We start from the raw sequence: 27,576 nt of genomic DNA on the forward strand, positions 1-27,576 counted from the left end.
GAATAATACTGCTTGAAAAAGTCTGTTTATCAGACGAAACGCGTCGCCTTGTTTTATGTTGCCTACCACTATCTGAGTGCCTGAGTAATTTGATTGCTATTACCGAGCTTGAAACGTTATTATTATTGGGACCTATCATCCACACGTCATTTGTGTGTCCGGATCCGGATTTGGTGCGCACCGAAGGAACTGCTGTGTGTTTTTTATCCAGACCCGCTTTCTGGTAAGGTGGTTAATCTTTGCCATTGCTGACAGACACTCATCATCAGCTGATTTGGATCCCCAGAGGTATGTGGTCTTTTGATTATATAGAGCCACTGAAGCGGAAAGAAGCTGCACCTCTGTTGGACGCTTTACATACATAGTATGGTTCTATATACGGAATTATTATTGAATTTCAGTTGCGGCTGCGACAAGAGACTTTATTTTACTGATGATTTATATCATTTAATTTCCCTTCATCTGTATGTTTACTGGATATTATTCACATTAGATCAACAATAACGGAACTGTTTTTATTCTCGGAGACATGTGGTATTCGATTGCCAATAGCCGCTGAAGCACTAATAAGCGGTGCCTCTGTTTGATGTTTTACACACACAGTGTGGTTCTCTATATATAGGATCATAATTGTTTTCTAACAAGAGATTCCACTTTTTGGATAACTAACAGCATTTTATTATTCTCTTGCTCTGTTTGATAACTGGATATCATCTATATTTGATCCTTATAAGGACAGTTTTTTGAAGATCCAAACTCCAAAAGAAACATCTTTTGCATGTACATGTAATAGTTCAATTTCAACTGTATTTATCTATTTGAAGAGCAAATTTTTCTGCTTTTCTTATCCTGCAGGATCCAACTAAATCTGGATATCCCAATTATATTTACCAGCTGGTGATAGATAGGTGTATTGGGTTACATCACAATATATGTATGTATATACATGTCTATGAGGTCATGTGATCTGTTTCTTATTGAGATTTATTTATATCTTTACATAGTATATGTTCCACCTTAACTTTGTGGTTGTCAGTATGTGATACATGTATTTTACACAGCTGTCTGACATTTTTTATTATTAAAAACCTATTAGGTACTTCTGCGCAACTCTCCTTTTTCCCTTTTGTATGCTTTGTTGGGAGGGTTAACACTACCTCCTTTTGAGAGCTGCTGTATTTGTTACCTGGTCAGAAATTGTGTTCTTTTACCTATATCTGTGATATTCATATTAGCGCCAGAGATTACTTTCGTTCTATAAAGAAAATATTGCCTTTATTGTCATGTAACTCACAAATAGCTGATAACTTTATTTTTACACTGAAATTTAAAGTTGATTTATGACATGCTCTAAACCATACTATAAATCTGTCTCCACATTTTAAATTTACCTCCCTCTCCACTGCAACATGGGTTTGCCAAGGTGCAAAGTTACTCCTTTTGTTTTTGCTTTGCTCTCCTTAATAATTCTGGCCCACAGGGTCCTTATTAATTGGGTACACATCATACTTGCCAACTTTCAAACGTCGGCGTCCGGAAGTTGCGTGGGGGAGGTGGACGTTTTGGGGGCGGGGCTATGCAGAACGCGCTATTTTGGCCCTGTGACATAATGACGCAACTGCGTCATTTTACAGCCAGATGCCCCAATTCCATGAGAATCGTGGCATTTTGTTTTATCTAATTATGCCCATTTCACTAGGAAGTGGGTAGATGCGGGAGGCTGCCATACTCTCCTGGACCTACCCAGAATCCAGGAGTCTCCCGAGAGAGTTGGCAAGTATGGTACACATTTACAAAGTATGTAAGCTTATAATTAGTTGCCATGTGTTTATTTTAATATTACACCTTACTCTGTTTTTAATTCCTCCAACAACTAGTATTTTTGCTAATAAATGAAAAGTCATGTAAACAACTAAAAGTTAAATATCATACAGAGCCATCTACTTGTGTTTATTAAACCCTTAATATCTGCTGAATATTAAAGGTTCTTGGGTGTATCTATGTTTCGCAGAAGTGTCTCCTACTATGTGACAATTCCCCTCGACTGGCAATAAAAAACACAACCTGGCTACTCCCTCTTATCAGGGATCAAATGGAAGAACCCACACTTGTCAACATCGTGCCCCCAGAGCCAACCAATCCGCCGTAGGGGGAGTTGGCTATAACAGCGTACCACGTTTTCTGTGTTGAGTTTGCGCACAAGTCTGGTGATCTTGTGCAGTTAACTCTTTCGTTGCTGTAGTGCGGGCTGCTGTTATTTAGTAATCTGTTATGTCGGCCTGGCTTAGTCACTCGGTACGGGCTACTACGAGGCTATGGCGCCCAGCTGTGTACAGGTTCTACCGCACGGAGCGCGGGGTGTATGGATACCGACCGATAAAAAGTGGTATCACAGGCAGCCAAATGCGAGGACCGGTCTGCGAGTCAGCTGGTAGCAGTGAAGGTATGGGGATGGCTTGTCTGTGTCATCTAGTGAATAATCATGTGTTCTTTGCATAGTCATTCGATTCATTTTACCCCTTTACTTGCGCTGGTTGTCTGTTACGTTGTTAACGCTGAAAAGGGGATTATGATGAACAGTGCTTCCTGCATACTTGGCCAATTCCTCTAAGACAAGGCTGAATAAAGTGACTGGTCTCGGGTCACACGAAGCAGCAGTGGCGAGAATGCAACAAGCCAGCCTTAACTAGCATCAAAGTGCTGCTCACAGCTCCTCCATGTGGAGGGCAAACAAGTTTTAGGCATATTAAAGACAATAAATTTAATTTTGCAGTAATTATAATCTTCAAGGATTTTACAAAAATCTATTGCTAACAATGTGAATCCACCTGGATTGGGACATATTTATGTGCCACAAGAATATTATGTCATGAACAAAGTTTTAAATATATGTTGAAGTTATGCAATAGGTGTGTATTGTATTTTCATTTTTAACATTTGTTTACTGTATCTCAAAAAATGCTAACTATTATGGAATCTATTGGTTCCAGTGCCACCATTTATGCTTTTTGGATACTGCTTGCTCTATTAATTCATATTTACTATTCCCTTAGCAGTGGAAGCCATGGTTATCGCCACGTGTCAAACGCAATTGCCAGTGTGTATCTAGCCTTATGCTTCTTGTTATCCAAATCTAGGTTCTGAGCTGTGCTACACAATCTCCTTGTGTGTTTTCATAAAAATACACTTTTGTCAGAGATTTGTAATTATTTAATTTTTTTTAGAATTAAGCTGTTTTGGAAAAGATAGATGATTGTTGCCATCCTCTTTTCTCATTTTGGTGCAACAGAATTGACCTCTTAAGGTGGTGCTTCCAACACTTTGGAACCCCAAGATATTTGGTGACCTAGACCATACATGCCAACTTTCAAAACTTCTTACCCGGGAGATCCTGGGGGAGAAGTAATGTGAAAAAGGGGTAGGAGGGGGCATGGTGACGTCATGTTTCATCACCATTGACCCGCCGCATTATAAAATACAGAAATTCATGGGGGTGGCGCTTAATGATGCGATTAAGCCCCCCCCCCCCCTAAAAGTCAATGCCGTCAATTTTGGTGAATCCGGGAGGTTTATCTACTCTTCTGGGAGTCCGGGAGGACTCCCTGTAATTCGGAATTACGGGGCCTCCCTGGAATTCTGGGAGAGTAGGCAAGTAGGACCTAGACCTGGCCCAGAAGGTGAAAATTACAGGACCCTTGGTTTATACTGAAGCTGACCATTACATTTTGACAGCTGTAGCTTATATTGGTGACAGCTGTGATCCTTTGGTCATATTGCCTTTGAATGAATTTTGCTTCACATTACATCCAAAGATCTATTTCTCCTCTAAGCCTGCAGCTGTATTCATCTGGCTGTCGTTGCATATAGGCTGGTAGTTGATCAGCAGTACTGACTGGGATATGTACGTTCCAGAATTTAATAACAGTGAGGTTCTAGTGTTACAGCTACTACCACAGTCTCACAGTTGATAATATTACTTTCTCCCCTGTTCTTGAAGCCTGCTGCCTTGGAGTCATCCTTGACTCTGCCCTCAGCTTCACTCCACATATCCAGTTCCTTGCGTTGTCTTGTCACTTCCTTCTTGGAAACATTTCCATAATATGCCCATTTCTCATGCAGGATATTATGAAAAATAATCCATTCTCTCATTATCTCCTGGTTTTGGTACTGTAACCTCCTACTATCTGGCACATTCAAAGTCCTCACTAACTCCTCTTCCTACATCTCTGACCTCAATGCAAGATACCTTCTCACCTTCTGTCATCTGCCTCTGACCAATGCCTTTCCTCTTCTCTGGTAACACCCTCTGACTCCCACATTGTTGTCTTCTACTGTGCTACTCACTCCTTATGGAATGCTCTCCCCCACCTGACCAGGCTCTCTTCCAACCTTAAATCTTTCAAGTGCTCTCTCAAAACCCAACATTTCACTACAGCCTATCCTACCCCACCTGATACAACCACCTCTGTATGTTCTACCACTTCCAGTCCTTTGGTCACTCTGTTCCACTAGCTCCTCAATTGTAAACTCACATGAACAGTCTCCACTCTACCTTTTGTGTCACGTCTGCTACTTTATTGTCAATCTCGTCCGTACTTGTTCTTTTTAATATGTGATTGTATTTTATATGATTTGTAACTGACTGGTGCTGCAGAGTTTTGTGGTGCATTGCAAATAGATGATGATGATTAAGGAAAAACCTAGTACTAGCTAGTGAGTTATTGACCTCTTCCAAAGATCACTTGCTGAGGCTGCACTTTAGTTATTTGAACTCCCACACAAACTACTCTCATTATTTAACAGACATTTCAGAAAACTAACTAGGAAAATGCCATTTTAATATAGGAAATAGTTTGTCATAGAAGTATTTTTTATTTTTTTTTGCCACGTTTTACACATTAATGTACACTTAGAAGGCTAAAAGCGTGACTGTACTTGCCCCACAGAATTTCAGTTGTGAGATAACATATCTAAGATGATGTGTTTGAATTGTCTAAAAAAGGAAATTCTGCATTCTATTTTTTCAAATGAGCATTTACTGCAGAGAATTGTCTAACATTTTTGGGATCAGATTTTAATCATACTTGCCAACTTATGGCAAGTATGATCCGGGAGCCTGCCGGGGACGGGGGCGTGCAGGGGGCGGGGCTCCGAAATTTGCCAGCCCAAACGACGCGATTCCCTGTGAATCGCGGCATTTTGGACCTAAATCTGCCCACTTCATTAGGAAGGGGGCAGATCAGGGAGTTTGTCACACTCTCCTGAAAGTCCGTGAGACTCTCGCGAAATGCGGGAGTCTCCTGGATATTCCGGGAGAGTTGGCCAGTATGATTTTAATGTCCTATCCCATTGAACTCTATGGATGAACATCATCACCCCACTTAACAGGGATTTATAATTGCTTGTGTAGCACAGATAATTGGAAACAGGGCCGGACTGGCCATCTGGCACTTCTGGCAAATGCCAGAAGGGCCGATGGCCAGAAGGGCCGGTCCGCATGTCCGCCGAGCAGCAGCACCCTGCGCGCTGCTCGGCGGACGGAGAGTCAGTGACTGGCGACTATGTGAGTAATCACATGGGACGGCACCATGCCACAGGCGCCGTCCCATGTGATTACTGCATAGTCGGCAGTCATTGATTCTCCGTTGGCTGACCAGCGCGCAGGGTGCTGCTGCTGCTGGATGTAAAAAGGTAAGTGTCTGTGTGTGTAAGTAAGTAATAGTGTGGCAAACAGTGGGGCTGGCAAACTGGGGCAAACAAACAAACAGTGGAGGAAAAACACTGAGGCTAACAAACAAACAAACAGTGGGGCTAACAAACAAACAAACAGTGGGGCTAACAAACAAACAAACAGTGGGGCTAACAAACAAACAAACAGTGGGGCTAACAAACAAACAAACAGTGGGGCTAACAAACAAGCAGTGGAGGAAAAACAGTGGGGCTAACAAACAAACAGTGGGGCTAACAAACAAACAAACAGTGGGGCTAACAAACAAGCAGTGGAGGAAAAACAGTGGGGCTAACAAACAAGCAGTGGAGGAAAAACAGTGGGGCTAACAAACAAACAGTGGGGCTAACAAACAGTGGTGCTAACAAATAAACAGTGGGGCTAACAAACAGTGGAGGAAAAACAGTGGGGCTAACAAACAAACAGTGGGGCTAACAAACAGTGGAGGAAAAACAGTGGGGCTAACAACCAGACAGTGGGGCTAACAACCAGACAGTGGGGCTAACAACCAGTGGGGCTAACAGTGTGGCTGTAGGGCTAATTTTGTGCATGTGTGGCCCCATGTTGCTATAGTGTACGTGCATGTTTGGCCATGTTCATATAGTGTGCGCGAGCGCAGTATTTTAAATATAGCATGTGTGTGCGTGCGCGCAGTATTTTAGTATAATATGTGAGAGAAGGGAGGATCTTAATATAGTGTGGGAGGTAGGCTATTTAATGGTGGAGTGTAGGTGGGGGCTAATTATTTAAGGTTAGGTGAAAGAACCTTTAATTTAATGCTGGGGTGGTTTAGGGCTATCAATTGAATATGGGGCTGATTTTGGGGATAAGGGCTATTTATTGAATATGAATTATTTATTGTCGGGATTGGTTGTGGAAAATGGCTATATTTATTACATTTTAATGCTATTTTATTTATTGCTGGGACTGTTTGGAGGGAGGAAAATATGTCTTGAGTAAATGGGTATACTGTTAATTTTATGTTGGGGCTGGTTGGAGGGAAATAGGTCTACTTATTAAATGTGAATATTATTATTGTGGGGACTGGAGGGAGGCCTAATTATAAAACGTGAGTGCTATTGTTTTAACATTGGGGCTGGTTGGAGTTTTCTAAATCTCATGTACCCATTTTTTTTTTCAAAATAGGGCATCCAATATTCCAGGTTCGAGACAAGAATGAACTGAGCTAAAGAAACCATCTGCTACAAGTGGTGAAAGTGACCAAGACAGGTAGGAGAGAGCAGGACAGTCTGCCAACTGTCCTGAATCTGGTAGGGCAGTCCTGAATTTGGATGACTGTCTCCCTTAGTCAGGATTTGGTCCGACTGCAAGGACAGTTGGGAGGTATGTCCCGCTTCACAACGTACTGCTTGTGAAGGCAACGCTGTGTGCTTCTAACAGTAGGGCCTGTGTATTTGTCTAAAATGCTAAATGTAATGTATTATTATAATGTATGTATCAATGCCCCATGTTGGCCACACCCACAACACAATGAGGTCACGCCGTGTTCAGCGCCACCGCTACGCGGCGGCACATATTTTCATTCCTGCTGGAACTGAGGTGGGCCTGTGTACCTTAAATGCCAGGGCTGATTTTTAGTCCCAGTCCGGCCCTGATTGGAAACCATTAGTTTCAATATTATAAGACTACAACCCTGGTGGTGAGCAACAGGTGGCCCTAGGGCCACATGTAGCTCTCTGAGCCTTCACCTGCAGCCCCCAGCTCCTTCCTGTTTTATTTCCTATTTTGTTATAGCTTGCACCACTTGTTTAACCCCCCTGCTGATATTTTATTAGAGATAGGAGTCTCTTTCTTTGATTAAATGTATTTTAATTTGTTACTGAGATTAAGGTAGCGGTTCCCAAACTGTCACAGGGGTGCCGCGATCGCCCTCGGGAGAAAAAAGAAGAAAAACAAAAAAAAACTTACCAATCCAGCGCCGGATCCTCCACCTCACTGTTCTCACTGACTGCCGGGCGTGACGTCATCACGTCCGACCGTGTCAGTGAGGAGCGGTAGCGGGACCCTAGTCTGTGTGTGTCTCTCTGTCCGTCCGTCTCTCTGTCCGTCCGTCTCTGTATGTGTCTGTATGTTAGGGAATTTAGATTGTAAGCCCCAATGGGGCAGGGACTGATGTGAGTGAGTTCTCTGTACAGCGCTGCGGAATTAGTGGCGCTATATAAATAAATTGTAATAATAATAAGTAGTTTTTCCTTATAGCAATCTGTATGCTTTTTTGCTATGTACTAGAAATCCCACCTATTTTATAAGTTGTTTTATATATGGTTTCGTCACTATTGTTATGTACCCTTTTATGCGTTTGGTCACAGGGGTGCCCTTATCGCCCTCCGGGGAAAAAAAAAAAACCAAGGTGGATATAATTATGTTTCTTGTATATTTTAATTATCAGTCTTTTTATTTTTTTGTAGTGGATCATGGTTTGGCACGGCTTGTTACAGCTTACCGTGAGCATGGTCACAAAGCTGCAAAAATTAATCCATTATTTCCTGATCAACCAGTCATGGATATGGTGCCAGAAATACAGGTGCTGGCAGAAACACTCCATGGACCCTTTTGTACTGCAGGTAAGGCTAATTTGGTAGCTATTATTGCTCTGATATAAATATGTGGTCAGGGGGACACGCAGTTACACCTACCTGTGATACAGGAACTATGTGTGTTAACTGGTAGATCAGTTTGGTATATTTATGGACTCCCACATAACCAGGTCAGTGCAACAAGTCTGGTGGAAAGCAGATGTGGTACCAATTCCTGAAAAGGGAACAAAATTGGTACCAGGAAATTCTAGACCTGTGAGGCTGACTTCTGTAGGGGGGAAATTTATTTGAAAAGATTCTGAGAAATGTGATTCCAATATATACTGTTAAAAGATTTGGGACTTACTCTGTGCAGACAAACTCTACCGGTTCAGTAGAAGTTAAGGAAGTATAGGTACCAATCGGCTAGTGTCGCTTCCCCATTTGTTTTGAATGGTATAAATGCAATAATGTGGGTTGAACTGTAGGTGGTCTACACTTACGGAACTATGCTTCTGAGCTTGGAGCGTGGCACAATCTAGACTTGAAATTTCTTCCAACCAGGGTTGAGGACTGAATGACAATGAATAACAATTATCATGGTTCTTTTTTTTTATGGTATTAAATAAAGAAAAAAATGTTCACAGGCGCTGTTAAATTATTTATTTAATATTGTCAATCAGCTACACTGCAGGGAAGTGTTGCTGCTCCCTAAAAATAAAATAAAAACAAAACAAAACACACCAATAGCAGAAAGCACTAGAAATGATACATGAAGAATATATATCTAACCAAATACTAGGTGTAGTAGAAACCAAGATAGGACTGATATAAATATATTTAAGATTCTTTTTCAAAGAATCAACTTTTCATAGATGGAAGAATTCATACTCTGGGATTGGTATATAAACAAATTAGATTTATTGTACAATAAACACAACCATAAAAACAGACTCTATATGAAAAGCACAATTAATCATAAAAATAAACAAAAATATATAATATTAAGCAGTAGCAGATTAGAGGGCAGAACTACTTTTCTTACCATAGTTATCCCCATTTTTGTAGATGGTGTGATGTGTAAGGAAATGTATTGAATTATCTAAAATTTATATATCATGGGGGGGAGGGGGGGGGGGGAACCAACCTACTGAAGCAAATCTGAGACTGTATTGGGCATATTTTGGTCCTTTTGCTTCTTTCAAAGTGTTTGTCAGGTAGCTAATTAGCATAAAACATTAGCACGGTCACCTAATTTTTGAAGTCTTCCTATTGATGTCAGTGATGTTAATGGATGTAATTTTTCCAAATTCTTAAAAAATCCTACTGGTTTCTAAATTTGTTGTTTTTTGTTTTTTATTTCTGATCGCTACATTATGTAGATGACGTTTTTTTTAGTTAGTTTTTTTAGATGGATTCAATATTCTAAAGTAGATACAGCACTTGCTTATTTTCTAAGAAATGTTTCCTGCTTCTTGATGATAGAGGCACTTGATAATCCTGTGGGCAAAAAGTGGTTTCAGTACTGAGACTTTTCAGTTGGTAGCAACATTACTCAAACCAAGCATCACTTTTACATGTATAGCTAGGTCACTAAAGGTTGCTCTGGGATACGTTTAAGGGCCAAGTTATATTTAAAGCTATAAATTGTCATATTTTCATTTTCTCCTAACTCTGTTAGGATGATGTACAAAACTGCAGCTTTCAAACCCAGCACAATGAGACAATTGGCCTAAACAGCGCAAATAAAAATGCATTTCCTGGAACTGACTTCCTCTTTTAAAACATCTAAAGGAGGTTCAAAAATCCAATGATACAAGATATCAGGTGGGAGGGAAGGTGAAAATTTTTGCCTCCCAGTGGAGCAGGAGTAATATAAATTGGAACTGAACTACCTCACTATGCTATTACTGTTTGGTGCAAGCAGGCATATCTGGTTGTTTCGATTAAGAATGTTGTGATCCAAGACTCTGCTCAGCAGCCTATTATGAACATGTTAAGTTAAACACAAATATGCAGGTAGCCAATTGACCCAGCCCAAGGTAGCCCTCTATGGAACCAGGCAGGGGGCGAAAGCTCCCCCCTGCGCCCCCAGCCACTGCTTTCTTCTCATTTACAATAAGAAAATTCCATTGCTGGGCTAGCTGGAGAATGTCAGACACTCTCTATCCTAGTCAGGTTGTTAATAAATTGAAGGCTGACTTTTCCCAAACAGTAAGGGTTGTCTAGATGTCCCTCTTCATTCCAATCAACAAAAGACTGTTCTTACTGAGGAGAATCATGGTGGGCCAACACAGCAACATCCATAGCTCATTCTGTGGTTCAAATTTCTACAAGGGAAACCATGTCCTTACTAGGCAACACGTCCAACTGTCCCATCGGTCCAGTATCACTCAAGACCACTTCAGTCAGCAATTCTCGTAATGTGGAACAAAAAGTACTTTCTAGATGGGAAGTTGAGGGCCATTAAAAGTCTCTGCAGCTTTATTAAAGATGGAGGAGAACCTAAATGGGCAATACCTTGGTACATTCAGATTCTAATGATCACCACCACAGATGCCAGTGCTTGGGGCTGGGTTGTCCATCTTCAGTTTGTTAATTCAAGGAGTGAATAATTCTGGAAGCTGGAAGTTAAGAAAGCATTAAATCCTTCTCAGAGATAATAACAGGGTGGACCTTGCACATTCAGTCAGACGTTGTGATTGTTCTTGCATTTATAAACAAACAGAAGATTATTGGATAACATAATTTGCCAACGAAGATCTTTTTTTGACAGTGTCACATCTTCTCTCCTTTTCTCAGTGGTTCATTTAAAAGACAATCTTAATATGGTGGCAGACTTCTGGAGTGAATTAACTAGACCAGGAGGAATTGCTTTTTAAACTTTCAGGTTTTCTCGTTGATGATGAAAATTTTGAGTTGATGGGTATAGATCCATTTGGGTCCTGAACACCCTAGAAATATTTATCTGACAGATTGGAAAATATTTCTCAATATATGGATGCTTTCAGGAGTTTGGGTATCAGAATTCACAAAACACAGGTGGTTTTATCATTTTTGCAAACAGGATTAGAGACTGGACAGTTTTTTTTTTTTTTTTTTTTTTTTTTAGCATCTTAAAGTTTGTGTTTTTTTTTTTTTATTTGTCCAGCTGGCAGAATTTTTAAACGAGCGCTATAAAAAACCCTATTTTTAATTGAATTAGTATTGCAGTTTTGGGGCCTGGAGATACAGTCCGTCTTCCGGCAGCCCACCTCTCATCATATACACCAAAGCTCTGTTTAGGCACAGACTCTTAGGTGACTGTGGGTGCAGATTGTAGCAGAACTATCTCTTTACCGGGTGCCTGGCAGCTACGGACACCACAGGACTTCCAAGAATGGGCACTGCTTTCCATAAGTCCACAGGCTATTATTATGCCTTCGTTTTGACAAGATCCTGCTAACAAAAGCGAGAAGAGCTACCACTGTTTAGGTGTCAGGTGTTGCCTGATAAATTGCTATTAGAAAAATCGGCCATACAGAAAAAAAGATGACCATTGGTTTTATTCAAATGGATGTCTACAGACAACGGAACATTGTAGCAATCTTCTGTCAGGAGGAAATGGCAGACATTCGTGGAAGCATATAAAACATTACAAATATAAGCAAAATATATACTAACTCCAGGAGACCATTCAATACTTTTTGTGTCGTGCAGCTTGGAGTCACAAATAAACAGCTTTGCAGGGTTGCTACTTGGAAATAGCATCCATATGATACATCAATGTTTAAAACATATTAGATAGCCATAGTCTAACTTCTCAACTTCTGATATCATTTCATTGGTTTGGTGTTGTCCTACGACTGTAATGTAAATTCAGCCTTGGGTCCATTAGTTTCTTCTCCAGACATTTTCCAGGATGGCACCCCTGTATTCACACCCTTTAATAAAAATATGTTGAGCAGCACCTTGGTGGTCTTAGTTGGTATTGCAAAGTCCTTAAAAGGGGTAGTGAGGTGTGGATTTGTAATTCGTCTTCTTCCTGTCCACAGGTAGGTGGGACCCTATTTCTCATTGTTTGGGTGCTGTCCTGGAAAATTCCTGGACATTGAGTTACTGGTAAGTCTAATTGTCAATTTCATTGTGATGTTACTATCCCTGTATTGTTTCTTAGAGTACAGGTTGAAAAGTTGGGAGAGATTTTTGCATAAGTTAATTTTAGTAAACTTTTAATTTTATCCATAAACAGGGTTATTAAATATTGGAAAGGAGGAAGCAACACTTGAAGAGATCTTGGCATACCTGGATCACATTTATTGTGGAAGTATTTCCATTGAAACAAGTCAGTTACAAAGCTTAGAAGAACAGAAATGGTTTTCTAAAAGATTTGAACAGTTGAAACAAGAAACATTTTCAACAGAAGAGAGGAAACATTTGGCCAAGCTTATGTTGGAATGTCAGGTAAAACAATATTTGACTGAGCCGACAAAATTACACTGTCACAGTTATATATATATATATATATATATATATATATTTATATTTATACTTATACATACATACATACTGTATACTCGGGCACAACAGGCATTGTAATGACAGTGTATTCAAATACTTCTTTCCACAAGATGTTGGAGTGTTTCTGTGGAAATTTGTGCCCATTCATTCTGTAGACCATTTATGAGGTCAGGCACTGATGTTGGACGCGAAGGCCTCCTGGCTCCCAATTTCCATTCCAGTTCATCCCAAAGGTGTTGATGGAGTTGAGGTTAGGGCTCTGTGCAGGCTGGTCAAGTTCTTCCACACCGAACTCATCAGACCATGTCTTTGTAGTCCTTGCTGTGTACACTGGGGCACAGTCATGTTGGAATGGAGAAGGGCTTTCCCTGAACTCTTGCCACAAAGTTGGAGACATAGTATTATCCAAAATGACTTGGTGTGCTAAAGCATTAAGTTTGCCCTTCACTGAAGATAAGGGGCCTAGCACAAACCCTGAAAATCATATCATTATCCCTCTCCACCGAGCTTCACAGTTGGCATGCAGTCAGGCAAGTAACGTTCTCCCGGCATCCGCCAAACCCAGACTCGCCCATCTGACTGCCAAACAGAGAAGCTTGCTTTGTCACTCCACAGAACACATTTCCACTGCTCCACAGTCCAGTGTCGGTGTGCTTTATACCACTCCATCCGACGCTTGGCATTGGTCTTGGTGATGTGAGGCTTGCATGCAGCTGCTCGGCCATGGAAACCCATTCCATTAAGCTCCCGCTGCACAGTTTTTGTGCTTACATTAATGCAAATGGAAGTTCGGAACTCTTTAGCTATGGAATCAGTAGAGCGTTGGAGACTTTTACGCACCATGTGCTTTAACAGTCGGTTGACCTCCTTTGATTTTACATGGTTTTCCGCTTCTTGGCTGAGTTGCTGTTGTTCCTAAATGCATCTACTTTTTAATAATATCTCTTGACCATGTAATATCCAGCAGGGATGAAGTTTCACAAACCGTCTTATTGCAAAGGTGGCATCCTATCACAGTACCACTAAGCTCTTCCAAAAAGACCCATTTTGTATCACAAATGTTTGCAAATGGAGACTGCATGGCTAGGTGCTTGAATTTATACACCTCTGGCAACAGGTCTGAGTGGCCACTTCTCTAACATGGATTATGTATTAGTTTGCAACCTTTAACATATGTGTGTCTATATAACTTGTAAAACTATTTAAGTTGTGAGAGGCTGGCTTAAGTGAGGCAGATAAGTTGGTGCTCATTCTTTCCTCATACATGTATATGAAATTAACTGAATTCAGTGTAACATTTGTGTTAAAGTGAGATATATTCTGTTTTGGACCTCTCTTCTGTGAACATTACGAGCTGTGTCTTACATGCCTCACCATCCAGTAGTGATGGCATTGCTAGTGTTTAATTTCACGTTTTCCCCCCTTTTCTTTTCTCAGAGCTCTCATGTCAATCCTAATCAGATAATCCTAATGGCAAGGCCTCAATGGGGCAGAGTATGGTGTAGGTTTAGGTGTGGCCAGGTCCAGTAAGGATCAAATGTATGATGGAGAACAGGTAGCAGACACAACCTCTTCCTCCATGCCCTTTCTGAGTGTGTATAAAGCCTGCATGGAGCATAGTGCAAGACTTTGCTAGGCCTGATTAAGCAAATGGCTTTTATAATGTTACAATTTCTTTTAAGTGTGGCTGTTTTTCATTTTTACATATATGTTGCTTTTATTTTACACAGGAGTTTGACCATTTTCTGGCTACCAAATTTTCTACTGTAAAGCGTTATGGAGGAGAAGGGGCAGAGAGCATGATGGGGTTCTTCTATGAGATGCTTAAAATGTGTTCTTTCAGCGGAGTTACAGATGTGATTATAGGAATGCCTCACAGGGGGAGACTCAACCTCCTCACAGGACTTCTTCAATTTCCACCAGAGGTAGTTCTGACATACTTGGCCTTTACATTTAGACTTTATATTACTTTTATATTGCGTTGACACATTCCCCTACATTGTACAAGGTAGTTATAGGAACTATATATTAATAGAAACCATGAAAGACATTTAAGACATATCTCCCTTGTGGGGGACAGGAACAAAACGTCATTTAAATGCTAAGAGATGGTTAGAAAGAGGATGTTGAATAATCTGTGTGTGAAGTTGGGCAGCACGGTTGCTTAGTGGTTAGCACTTCTGCCTCACAGCACTGGGGTCATGAGTTTGATTACCGACCATGAGTTTCTATGTTCTCCCCGTGTTTGCGTGGGTTTCCTCCGGGTGCTCCGGTTTCCTCCCACACTCCAAAAACATACTAGTAGGTTAATTGGCTGCTTTCAAATTGACCCAAGTCTCTGTGTGTGCGTGTTAGTGAATTTACACTAAGCTCCAATGGTGCAGGGACTGAGCGACTAATATTCTCTGCACAGCGCTGTGGAATTGGTGGTGCTATATAAATGATGAAGTAGATGTATAACGGAATAGCAACAACTTTAGTTGTGCCTTCTCATTAACCGAATTCACTGTACACTTCAATGAAGTATTGTATGTGGGAGCACAGGAAAGGTCAACAGTTGAATATTGGGTAGAATGGTTAGGATATTGCTAGATAATAGCAGGTTTAGATTCAAGGGGCCTCACTTTTCACAGCAAATTAATAATCTCTTCAGATAGGGTTACTAGCTTTTAACATGGGATCTAGCTCAAGCCGCTATGCACATGTGCCAACATAAGCCACACATAGCGCTTTTGCTGGCACTGTTAGGCTGTTGCTGAATGCGAAAAAATTGTGGAGGAGGCTGGTGTTCACAGGCATGGTGGATTGCTGCAATAAACCGTAATGCATAATGATAGTTACTGCCGCCCCAATGATAAATTGACCACTAAATCATTAACCCTATCGCTAGCAGTGCTATTAGTAGATCATTAACCCTTTAATTGCCTTACACTCCGCTTACACTTGGCCGTCACTGTTCCACCTCTCCACAAGTAAACAGACAGAAGTATACAATATACAAAAATGTAGATATGGACACATTTTTGGTGGGCATCCGCAGTGCAGACATGCTTACATCATGCTGCAAAATTGTTGTATGTCCAACGTAAAATGAGGCCTAGGGTAATTGGTGACTAATGGTATCAATGGAAACACGTTATCTTCTCATTTACTAGGAAGACGTGCGAGTGGGGTGGTGAAAGTGAATATAGTGGCACAGAATGAACTGGCCGTCGGAGTTACGGGAGGGACATAGGAGGGTTTCGTGTACATTGCTTTTTTGCAGCCGCCACTTAAACATTTACTCACCTGCACCTTTTTCATGTATACAGCTAATTCCCTTTTATAATACAGCTCATATAGCTTCTGTGTTCTATAATATGCCAAATCATAAAACTGATGTAGTGAGTGTTTACAAAGTGTAAGCTCCTATATTATATATGTGAAAATCCATACAAATTGTCTGCAAGGTATGTACTAAGTATTATGTACAACATTCATTTTATTTTTTTTAGCTGATGTTCCGTAAAATGCGTGGCTTAAGTGAGTTCCCAGAAGACTCCTTGGCTATAGGTGATGTACTTTCCCACTTAACTTCCTCTGTAAATTTGGATTTTGGTTCCCACAAGTCTCTTCATGTTACTATGTTACAAAACCCTTCACACTTGGAAGCAATTAACCCGGTCGCTGTTGGCAAAACTCGCGCAAGACAGCAATCCTTATCTGATGGAGTTTACTCAGCAGATAGTTCTGCACAGCCTAGTGACAAAGTTGTGTGCCTTCAGGTAATACCAGTTATTGCTATCATTTATATATAATAACTGAAATAGAACTGCTCTACATCTTACCAGTAATTCACTTTTGCTTGTTCAAATCATGTTTACGGAAAAAATCGTTTTAGTGAAGTGTTTACACCGCAGATAGATTTTTTTAATTTTTTTTTAGGTTGTTTCTTTACGTGTAACTTTACCGAAGAAGATTAAATATCGCATTTTAATCCATACTATATGCAATAGTTCAAGCCTGGCCAACCTGTGGCTTTAAACAAGTCTGTTTGCCCTGCCAGCTGTCAGATTGCTATCTACAGGCAAAGCATTCTGGGGCTTGTAGTTTCACAACACCTGGAGGGCCACAATTTGGCCAGGCCTGCACTTGTTGAAGGAAATTGTATTTCATTTATTCAAAACTAAGGTTATGTTTCCAGTTATAGTATGAGATCCGCAAGTGAGCACACATGATAAGGGCACTGATAAAATCTGAAGTTGCATCACCACTTATAACTGCCATAACATTCCCAGGATAAAATGTATGACCCAATTTTGTTGCATGCCACAATATTACGAATATGAATCTGTATATAGAAGTGCCAGTGTGAATAGCCCATTGAAGTGGAGACTCATTGCACTCTATGGAGATCTGCTGAATATCCCTGATAACTATTCTAAGCAGCCAAATGCCATCTTTTTCCTAATAGGCTTATTATTACACTATAAATTCCTATTTTTATTATTCTTTATTTCAGGTGCATGGTGATGCTTCTTTTTCTGGTCAAGGCATTGTTCCAGAAACCTTTACACTTGCAAATCTACCTCATTACGAAGTTGGTGGCAGTATTCATTTGATTGTAAACAATCAAATTGGGTATACTACTCCCTCTGATCGTGGTAGATCCTCATTATATAGTAGTGATGTTGGTAAGTCCAGAATTTATACTTGTTACAGTATAGATGTTTTATTTTATTTATTATGTGTTGCATTTTTTCATAAGAGTGACGGCATTAATCATTATAATAGCATGATGTGGATAAGCTTTCATTGTAGTTATTTGATAAGTATATGGGGATTCATGTTATGTGCCCACATACAGTTTTTAGATAAATATGATTGAGAAATTATGTTATGATTAGAGTGGACAGACAACATTACATATGTTTTACTATAGGCTTTGCCTTAATTACAAGACCGACAGATCATGGACTATGAGCAACTCTAACAGTATCTAAATTTTAGATCACATTACACACTTTTACACAATTCATAAAAATGGGTGATATGCTAGAGATAATAAGAAAAGTACTACTCTAATTCTGTGCATCATAGTAAAATAAATGAAATATAAAGTAAATTCGTTGTTAACTGATGTTATTACATTGGTATATTTGACACAATAAATAATATTTATCTTTCAACCAATCTGGGGGACACTGCTACCATGGGTTGTGGGGAGCGTGGGAGTTAGCACTTAACTAGTTAATTTGTTAATTATAAATGTGCTGGCAGACCCCTCCCCTCTGCAACTTCCCTGTAGTTCCTCAGGGCTTACCTTCTTATGACTAGTAATAATTAGTAAGGATTTTTCTTTATTTCATTATTTTACTTGTTTTTATTTAGAAATGCATATCACAGCCTGCTTCAGTGAGCGATTAAAATCGGCACACTATGGAAAAAAATAAAGACAAATGCAGCTGTGAAGGACCTGTCTCCGGATAAGAGCCAACAGACTCTCACTGACAGCACAAATTTTAGAAGTGTCACAAGCGACTTTATAAGCCGTTGTCACACTATGTGGTCCCTGATGACCTCTGGGTCTAGAGTGGCGCGATTCAGCACAATGGCGGCCGCCATCTTATGGCCACTGCCATCTTATGGCCACTAAAATAAAGAAGTGGAAGTTGCTCAATCAATTTATAGGCTATATATTTGGGCCATACATATGTGTTTTTAAATTGAGAGCTAACTTACCAAAGAGGTACCCCAGAAGCCTCCAAATGCCAAGTTTACCTCAGGGATTAGGGGGGGGGGGGGAATGAAGATACACGGATATATAAAATAATTATATCTGCAGCAGCAATTGAGGACCCGAAAGTGCGCTTATATAATAGAAGCATTAATTCAGAGGCTAAAATAGACCCTGGCAGAAACAATGGCTGGAAAGAGGAGAGGAGCTGGATAAAAGAGCTTCCCCTGCAGAAGATTGTAGAATGGTATCTCCTAGGGTGCCAAATCTCCCTAGGAAGGAGAACACTGCTTACTGAGACTCCTCTCCTGCTGCAGATCTGTATTAGTCTGGAGGGCTATATATCATCATCATCACCATTTATTTATATAGCGCCACTAATTCCGCAGCGCTGTACAGAGAACTCATTCACATCAGTCCCTGCCCCATTGGAGTTTACAGTCTAAATTCCCTAATATAGACACACGCTCACAGACAGACAAAGAGGGAGACAAACAGACAGAGACTAGTGTCAATTTTTTGATAGCAGCCAATTAACCTACCAGTATGTTTTTGGAGTGTGGGAGGAAACCGGAGCACCCGGAGGAAACCCACGCAAACACAGGGAGAACATAAAAACTCCTCACAGATATGGCCATGGTCGGGAATCGAACTCATGACCCCAGTGCTGTGAGGCAGAATATATCCTTTACAAATATACATTCTGCCATACAGCATAGGTATATTGTATTGTTACAGTTGTGATAGCAGCATATACAAGGTAGTCGATGCATCACCCATTCCTGCTGGGGCATAATACATAAGATTGTATACATATATCAAACTACATATAGTAACGATACATCTTTTGACTGATAGTCCGAGATTAGATAGTATCTTGTACAGACTTGTCTTGTATATTTGCTCTGTCTCTCTTATTCTAATCTGTAATTACTCTTTCTCTCAAAATATCTGACAAAGGAAAGCATCTAAAGCAAAATACTTTACTTGCTCCAAATGCAAGGTAAAATCGCTAAGTGTACAGCAGGACCCAGGTGCGCTCTCCGTAGACTGTGAGGCAGGGTCAGAGCCAGTGTAGTACTGCGCTGTTAGCGGATGAACCGGTGTCGGCAATATCGCTGTCAGTTGGTGGGCACTCTGGTGCAGCTACTCGGCAGTCAGGCAGAGTTTGCGGCGCTGTCTGCGGGTTCTCCTTCTACCTTAGTAGATAGGGCACCCCTTACAGCGGTACTTCCACAACCAGTCAATGACAATGCAGATTCAGGACCAGCTGGCCCTTCAGCTTCTCTTGCTCTCTAAGAGGCCCCTGTAGGTGAACCTGCATAGTCCACATCCTTGGTTAGGGGCATAGACAGACTGAACAGATTTCTGGACTCTCCAAGACCACCTCTGTCTAAACAGAAACGGTCTCCAATTCAGAGATATCATCCGAAGTGGATGGGGAACTCTCTTACGAAACAGACTCCTCACAGGTCACGGATCTTCATGAATCTCATAGAAATCAGGCCATTGAAGATCTGAACCTGGCAGTTACAGACCTTGGACCTCTTAGACATTGATGAGTCCACAGCAGCGGTTCAGAGTCTTTTTAAAAAAACAAAGGGATGCACGGTCTGCTTTCCTTCTTCTACAAAGTTGAGGGAAATTGCGGAAGCAGGTTGTTCACAGCCAGACAGCAAGGTAGTAGTTCCTAGGAGGTTCGTGGCCCTGTACCCCTTACAATCAGATGACGTTGTCCGTTGGGAGCAGGTTCCAAGGGTAGACACTCCGGTGGCACGACTTGTGCACCAACCACTCTGCCTGTTCCGGGCACAGCCTCCCTTCAGGACGCTACTGACCGGAAATTGGAAGGATTTTTAAAATCCATCTAAGTGGCAGCAGAAGACTCATTCAGACCCATGTTGTCTTCGGCATGGGTTCCCAGGGCCATGGAAACATAGACTGACCAACTCGCTGCAGGACTACAGGATTCGGACATGCTTCCACTTGCTTTGCATTTCAAGGAGGTGTCAGGCTACCTCTGCACCTCAAGGACCGCATCGTGTTGAGGCACAACCGTAAGGTTCCCAGGTTCTGCTCAAGGACCAGGGACCCCGTGGCGGTGGACGTCGATGTCATGACAATGCGCTGGGAATTCGGGTTGTGTTACCTGTCCCCCGCCCCGCCCCTATCCCAGTTATTCCACGTGTTCTCTGGCAGGTCAGGTATGTGGAGGCCTGCCAGTGATACTGGTGGCACCCGATTGGCCGTGCCGGGTTTGGTACGCAGACTTTCTATCCATGGCGGTCAGTCGGGGGTTTCACACCTTTCCGTCCTTTCAACCTAAAGTAGTATCGGGGTTTCACTTAAACCAAGAAACTGTAGTTCCAGTTTTTAAGGAGCCATCTACTCCCTCTGGGTATATCCAAATTGAGTACTTTCACGCAGTCAGGGTATTACGCATTTATGTTCATCAGACTTCACGCATTAGGCGGTCAGACTCTTTCTTTGTGTTGTAGGATCCCCATAAACAGGGTTGGCCTGCTTTCAAGCAGAGCATTGCTAGATGGCTTATTTCAACAATTAGATATGCTTTCATCAGTGCGACCCGGCCTATACGCAGTCACATTACCGTCCATTCCACCCGGTCAGTGGGGGAGCTTCTGGGACTGCGCAGAATGGGGTTTCGGCAGAACACCTATGCCAGGTGGCTACCTGGTCCTTAGTGCAATCATTTACCAAATTCTACCACTTCAATGTTTTTGAGTGGCCGCAGTGTTTTACGAGCCGGGCAGTCAGAGCGGTCCCTTAAGGGGGCTGGTTTTGTAAGTCCCCATGGTAGCAGTGTCCCGCAGATAGGTTAAAAGAGAAAATAGGAGTTTTATACTCGCAATAAATTCTTTTTTCTGATCCTATCTGGGGGACACTGCTTTCCCTCCTTCCTGCTCTTCTGCTGTTTGGTCTTTGGTTGTTTTTCTCCCCTTCCTTGGGGCTTTAGAATTACACTGAGGAGCTACAGACAGAAGGGGTATGTCAGCATGAATTAACTATTTAAGTGGCAACTCCCACGCTCCCCATCTACAACCCATGGTTGTAGTGTCCCCCAGATGGAATAAGAGAAAAGGATTTATAGTGAGTATAAAAAAATCCTATTTTCTTTTGTAGAGCTTTTCATATGGAAGGCTAAAACAAGGAAGCTGAGTCTGCCACTGTTCATGGTGTTTTTCAATCATATGAGGGTAAGGTGATGAGAGTATCCCAGTATTTTTTAATCGTGGACTCCTATAGCCTATAGTGATATGGTGACAGGAGCAGGAGGCAGGGCGGGCATAGCGATCTACTGCGGTTTACTCCAGATAAGGCCACAGCACAGATGATGGAGGTCCCGCAGTGTCTTTTTTACATTTTGCTTTCTAGCCAAAAGGTGACATTTATGGGGGAACTCTTACTAAAACATGACAGAACTGAACATTTTTCTATATCGCAAAGGATCATCTGCCATTGTGTCTTGTATACACATTTTCTGCATCCTGTTTAAAGTTGTTCATCCTTGCCTAAAGACTCTTATAGCATATAAAGAAACCTACATGACATATACACAACTCCTTTGGTTCACCTATTGTTTCTTCTTGCAGATAGAAAAAATAACCATGCAGCCCTCAATTTATTTGATCAAATAAGGGAAAGTGGGGAAAAAATCACTTATTTCTTAAACAGGAAAAATTGTTTGGCACATACATTAATATTACCAACACCAACAAATGGGGGGAAAAAAGTTAGACATTTTAAGCAGTACTTGACTTTTAGTTGAAACTGCAACCAAGGGTTACTATTACTTATAATTACCTTATTATTTTTCTCTACAGATTGCATTCACCCATAGTTATATTTGCAACCCTGTTGCTTGCAAGGTACAAGTGTTCTGTTTTGATTTCTGTGAATTTAGGTAAAATCGTTGGCTGTGCTGTAGTTCATGTAAATGGAGATGATCCTGAGGAAGTTCTGCGAGCAACACGGCTAGCTGTTGAATATCAGAGGCTTTTTAGAAAGGATGTGATTGTAGATTTATTGTGCTACCGACAATGGGGCCATAACGAGCTGGATGAACCATTCTTTACTAATCCTGGAATGTACAAAATTATCCGGTGAGTTAAGATTTTCTTTAAGTTGTTTAGATCATTGCGGTAGATAACTTGGGCAAACTAATGTTTTTTTTTGTATTGCTCTGTTCATAGTTTGTTATTTCTGAGAAAAATATTGTCTGTCATAGTAGAAAGCATAGAATTTCACTCTACACTCTGTATGCCATAGTAGCAGGCCTATTTTTATTTAAAAAAAATAAAAATACAAAAACACCAACAAGTGTGCAATTGCTATAGTGTCCTTGTAATCATGTACAGTGCGACTCAAATGACAAAGCCAATATATTTTTCAAATATTTCATCTTTTTCTTCAGGTCTCGAAAAAGCATCCCAGATATATACACTGAACGATTAATAGCTGAAGGGCTAATGGCTGAAGAGGAAAGCAAAAGCATAAAAACGTCTTATTACTCCAAATTGAATGACCACCTTGCGAATATGACCTTGTACACACCGCCACCTACCAACCTTCAGGCTAATTGGAGTGAGATGGTGGAACCCAGTGCTCGCATCACGACATGGGACACTGGCGTTCCTGCCGATTTGCTCAAATTTGTTGGGGCAAAGTCTGTGGAAGTTCCTGAGGAAATTCAAATGCACAGCCATCTTCTCAAGATGCACGCACAGGTTGGGTCTGAAAATAATCTCAGATGTAGATTTTGCTGCCCCACCTCCCCCAAAGAAATAAAAGGAATAAATGTTATTCATCTCCCATCATTGATCTTTTTTAATGCAATGTTTGGAATTGAAAGAAATATGTTTACTGGAAATATTTCCTTACATTTTTAGTCTAGAATACAGAAGTTGCAGGAAGGAACAAAGTTGGACTGGGCAACAGCGGAAGCTTTAGCTTTTGGCTCGTTGCTTTGTCAAGGTGAGTTTTACACTTATGTCATCTCGCATCTATACTACTTTGATACTCGTATCAGATACATGATTTTTTGTTTGCTTATAGCATATATTTTAAATTGTAACCTTCAATGCTGTGAATGAAGTATGTCAAGAAGCATATATAAATAGTCATGGCTTACATACTGATTTATTTCCTTGATTTTTTTCAAGGGTTTTATGTTCGAATAAGTGGACAAGATGTAGGACGTGGAACCTTCAGTCACAGACATGCCATGGTGGTTTGTCAACAGACTAATGACACCAACATTCCTCTGAACCATATAGCACCCAACCAGAAAGGTTTTTTGGAGGTATTTGATACTTAAATGAGCAGAGCACTCCTATATACTACTTAGAAGTAGAAGATAATTATGCTTTACTAAATCTTGTCTATACATGTATCATGTGTAGTCAAATTGGACAGTGATCCTGTAACTTGGAAGGATGGATCTGTGTGGAAGGATGGGTCTGTGTGTGGCCGGATTAACGGCTTGGTGGACCTTTTGGCTTACACTGAACTTTTATAAACACTGTGTTGTAGGAGTTATTTCACCATTCATTAATACATTTCTTTCCAGTTCTTTCTCGAATATAGTTCTATATTCCAACAAATATATAACACACAGTGCGCACAACCAATACAATTAGTTTCTGTAACACCTATCCACGGTGTAAATAGACTAGTAAAAGTGCTTTATAATGTCTGCAATAACTTGTATTCTCTCACAAAGTATTACACCAGCAGAGTCTGATCTGCACGTCCTCCCATTCCACAGCCCGATCTCCATGGTGAAAAGCTGAATCCTAAAATGTTAAACAGACGGGGGCGCTTCCATAGTTTATTATCCAAGATGAAATAGTTGTGGATCACTGTCCGTAAGAGCTGCTCCCCATATGGTGTCCGTTAGCGGAAAAACAGGAGTCAGCTGATTGTGTGATCTATGCCTGAATTGTCTTTTTATCTAGTACGTGCAAACTCTGTTATTTCAATAAACTATTTCTTCTTGAATAATACACTATGGAAGCTCCCCTGTCTGTTTAACATTTTAAGATACAGTTCCAATCAAGTTAAATGTGCTTCCTTCTTTATGTGTCCCTAAGGTGATTCACATTTCCTTTTTAAAATATTTGGTGATCAATCATTTGTCCAATTCCAGCTCTCATCCATCTTACATTCTATCGGATTAATCTTTTGAAGGGTTTTGAAAAGTCCAGTATATCAGCGCAAACTTCATACTGGGGACTTGTAAAAGAAGATTCTGAGTGGATAACCATACTTTTGTCTCCTGGAATTAGTTTTGGAGCAGCACTCCTCTTGTCTACCGAAGACATGTTACGGGAATAAGCCTTGGTTAGGTTTACTTTAGTCCAAATGTTAGAAAATCTCTATAGAAGAGAGTTAACAGCAGATTGGAATATAAGCAAATGTGGGAAAAGAAGGATGGCAGCCATATTGATTAAAAATTGAGGACATGGTGGTAGCTTTGTGACCATGATTGTTAGGGACAATCTCTGCTCAAGGTAGCAGATAAATCCATTTGTCCTGGCTGACTGTGATGTACAGCCTCAAAAAGTCTCGAGGTCTTGCTTGGTTTCTCCGTTTGACAATGAGTCATTCTCCTTGCTGTTCTACCCAGACAAAAAGTAAGGACAAGATTGAAGTAGGAAAAGAACAGACTACCTTACTTGGCGAGGATTTAGACACTGGGCTGTCTGAAAGTAAAGTACCTTTTTATGATCTTCATCTCCATTCCTGAAGCGTAAGTTTTATAGCCAATAGTTCGCTATGTCCATTAGTATAATTTCTTTCAGATTGTTGTTGCCTAAGCGAGAAGAACCCACAGGTATAAAACGTCTCAGAAGAGGCTGGTTGAGATAGGACAGCAGAGGCGTCAACCTCCCAAGAAGATCCGGCTGGTTACATCTGATTGTTTGTTTAAGGATGGGTGCAGAAGTGAAGTCCTGTTTCAAACTAAGAAAATCTTTGATGGCCTCTGATGGCCATATTTTGTGATTGGCAGTCTTCTGTTTCAAAGCTGTAACTGGTGCTACCAGAGACAAATAACATATTAGTGAATTGACGGTAAATGTTTGTAAACTGTAAAAAGTGGAGGTAGTACGGCCACTGTGGAATGACTTTGAAGCAATCCTAAATTGTCCTCAACCACTGGTGTCAGCTTTCTTTGGGTCCATCCAAAGGCAAGACCCAGAAACATTATATCCTCGCAAGGATAATTTACAATATAGATGATGAGCTCCAAGATGGATTAAGACTCATGCCACATGCTCCCTCTTGATGTTTAGAGAAGGTCAGAATATTGTCTAAATATGCCATGACAAACTTGTATAGCACATCCTGGAAGATCTTATTGACAAAGTTTTCAAGAACAACTGATGCATTGCATAGGCTGAAAGGCATAACCAGGTACCCATCTTTTGGTGTTGAAAGCTGTCTTCCATTTGTCCCTTTCTCGATGTGTGTAATGTTATAGGCACTGTTTAGATCCAGTTTAGTAAAGAGAGAAGCACCTTGATGTAATCAAGAAACTCGTATATGAGGGGAAGAGGTCACTGATTCTTAACATTGATAGCGTTCAAACTTCTGTAGTCAATGCAGTGACGCAGATCCCAGAACTTCTTTTTGACAAGGAGGTGGATTTGCATGTAAAACTCCTCTCCAAGTTTTCCTAGCCTTTGTCTCCAATAAGGACAACGGATAAACGGGCAGATGCAGTAGAATGCCCTGGTAAGAGGTCCCACTTGCTGTGATGGGGCAACTTCTCTGCTTGTTTAAAAAAAAAAAAAAAAAAAATCACAAAGGTTTGTATTAAGGAGGAAAAAGATGGGGAGGATACAGGTTCACAGATAAAACTTTTAACCTTCTGCAGACCATGTGAGTGACAAAAGGGCTCCCAAGCAAGTACTTGCTTAGCGTACCTATCTGTTACTGGAGAATATATTGGAAGTCTTAGGATGATGGGATTAATAGTCACAGAAATGACATGGAACAAGATGATCTCGTTATGATTCGCTCCCACTTGCATTGGTAACGGAACTATGCGCAGGTGAAGAATGGCCCGAGCTATCTCACTGACATTGATTGCTGTCAGAGAAATTGCACTCTCCAAAATGTGAGTGGGAATAGCCATTCTGGAACTGGGGAGGTTATGATGAAACTGCCAACTACTAGATTCAGAGAGAGGACGGATACACCTAACATAGAATTTCTGCTACTAGTTAGGCTTTTGCTTGAATCCTGTTGCAAGCAACTGGGAAACTCCAATGTCCTGGTTTGGCACCTTAAAGCCACAGGTTATGTGCTAACCTTCTTTCTCCTTCCTCAGGAGTGAGGCAGGAACGGGCTTGTTGTTGGACACAACTGGGGTCTGGAAGCAGCTTGCCTACTTGACCGCAAGATGACTATACATTTCTTTGTCATGAGTGCACTCCCTAAAACAGATGTCCACCAGAGTTTCCTTATTTCATTGTGGTTCAGAAGCTAAAATTCTCTTTAGCTGTTAGCTACATTTTGTAGTCTTTATTTTTATGTTTATTCACACAATTCACAATTTTAGTAGTATTTTTTTAGGTGGTTGCCTACAATATAATGAAGCCCTTTTTGAGGATGGTTTTGCTTGGTACCTCCTGTTTATTGAAAATATTAACAATATCTGATCATTTAAATTATTTCCATGTATTAAAGCCCTTTATCATTAAGGTAATAAAAATATTAGGTGTGTGTGTGTGTGCATGTATGTATTTTGCTTATATTTTTTTTTACTTTCTCCTCAGGTAAGCAATAGTGCATTATCGGAAGAAGCTGTCCTGGGTTTTGAATATGGCATGAGTATAGAAAACCCCAAGTTACTGCCAATTTGGGAGGCACAGTTTGGAGATTTCTTCAATGGTGCACAGATAATCTTTGACACTTTTATATCTGGAGGTAAGATGGTATTACAATTGTATTAAAATATCTAATTTGAATGGGGACTGAATTGGAGTGCAAATATATGTTAGTTAGAAATAATTTTAATTTTTTTCTGCTTTGCTATGAGTTGTAGTATTAAACATTCATTTACAGAA

At 40.7% G+C, this 27,576-nt stretch overlaps 1 protein-coding gene across 1 annotated transcript in view; it reads left to right on the forward strand.

Moving 5' to 3' along the window:
* The first annotated feature begins 2,190 nt into the window (after positions 1–2,190).
* Positions 2,191–27,576, forward strand: part of DHTKD1 (dehydrogenase E1 and transketolase domain containing 1) — a 46,650-nt gene continuing 21,264 nt past the window's right edge. Inside the window, exons 1-11 of the mRNA XM_075208643.1 lie at positions 2,191–2,443; positions 8,158–8,313; positions 12,497–12,708; positions 14,496–14,690; positions 16,260–16,529; positions 17,267–17,438; positions 22,407–22,605; positions 22,917–23,229; positions 23,392–23,476; positions 23,665–23,804; positions 27,286–27,436. Of these exons, the coding sequence (XP_075064744.1) occupies positions 2,272–2,443; positions 8,158–8,313; positions 12,497–12,708; positions 14,496–14,690; positions 16,260–16,529; positions 17,267–17,438; positions 22,407–22,605; positions 22,917–23,229; positions 23,392–23,476; positions 23,665–23,804; positions 27,286–27,436 (2,065 nt within the window). The 5' untranslated portion in view covers positions 2,191–2,271. The remainder of the gene's footprint in view (positions 2,444–8,157; positions 8,314–12,496; positions 12,709–14,495; positions 14,691–16,259; positions 16,530–17,266; positions 17,439–22,406; positions 22,606–22,916; positions 23,230–23,391; positions 23,477–23,664; positions 23,805–27,285; positions 27,437–27,576) is intronic.

This window comes from Mixophyes fleayi, chromosome 4, assembly GCF_038048845.1.
Source record: "Mixophyes fleayi isolate aMixFle1 chromosome 4, aMixFle1.hap1, whole genome shotgun sequence".
NCBI lineage: Eukaryota > Metazoa > Chordata > Amphibia > Anura > Limnodynastidae > Mixophyes > Mixophyes fleayi.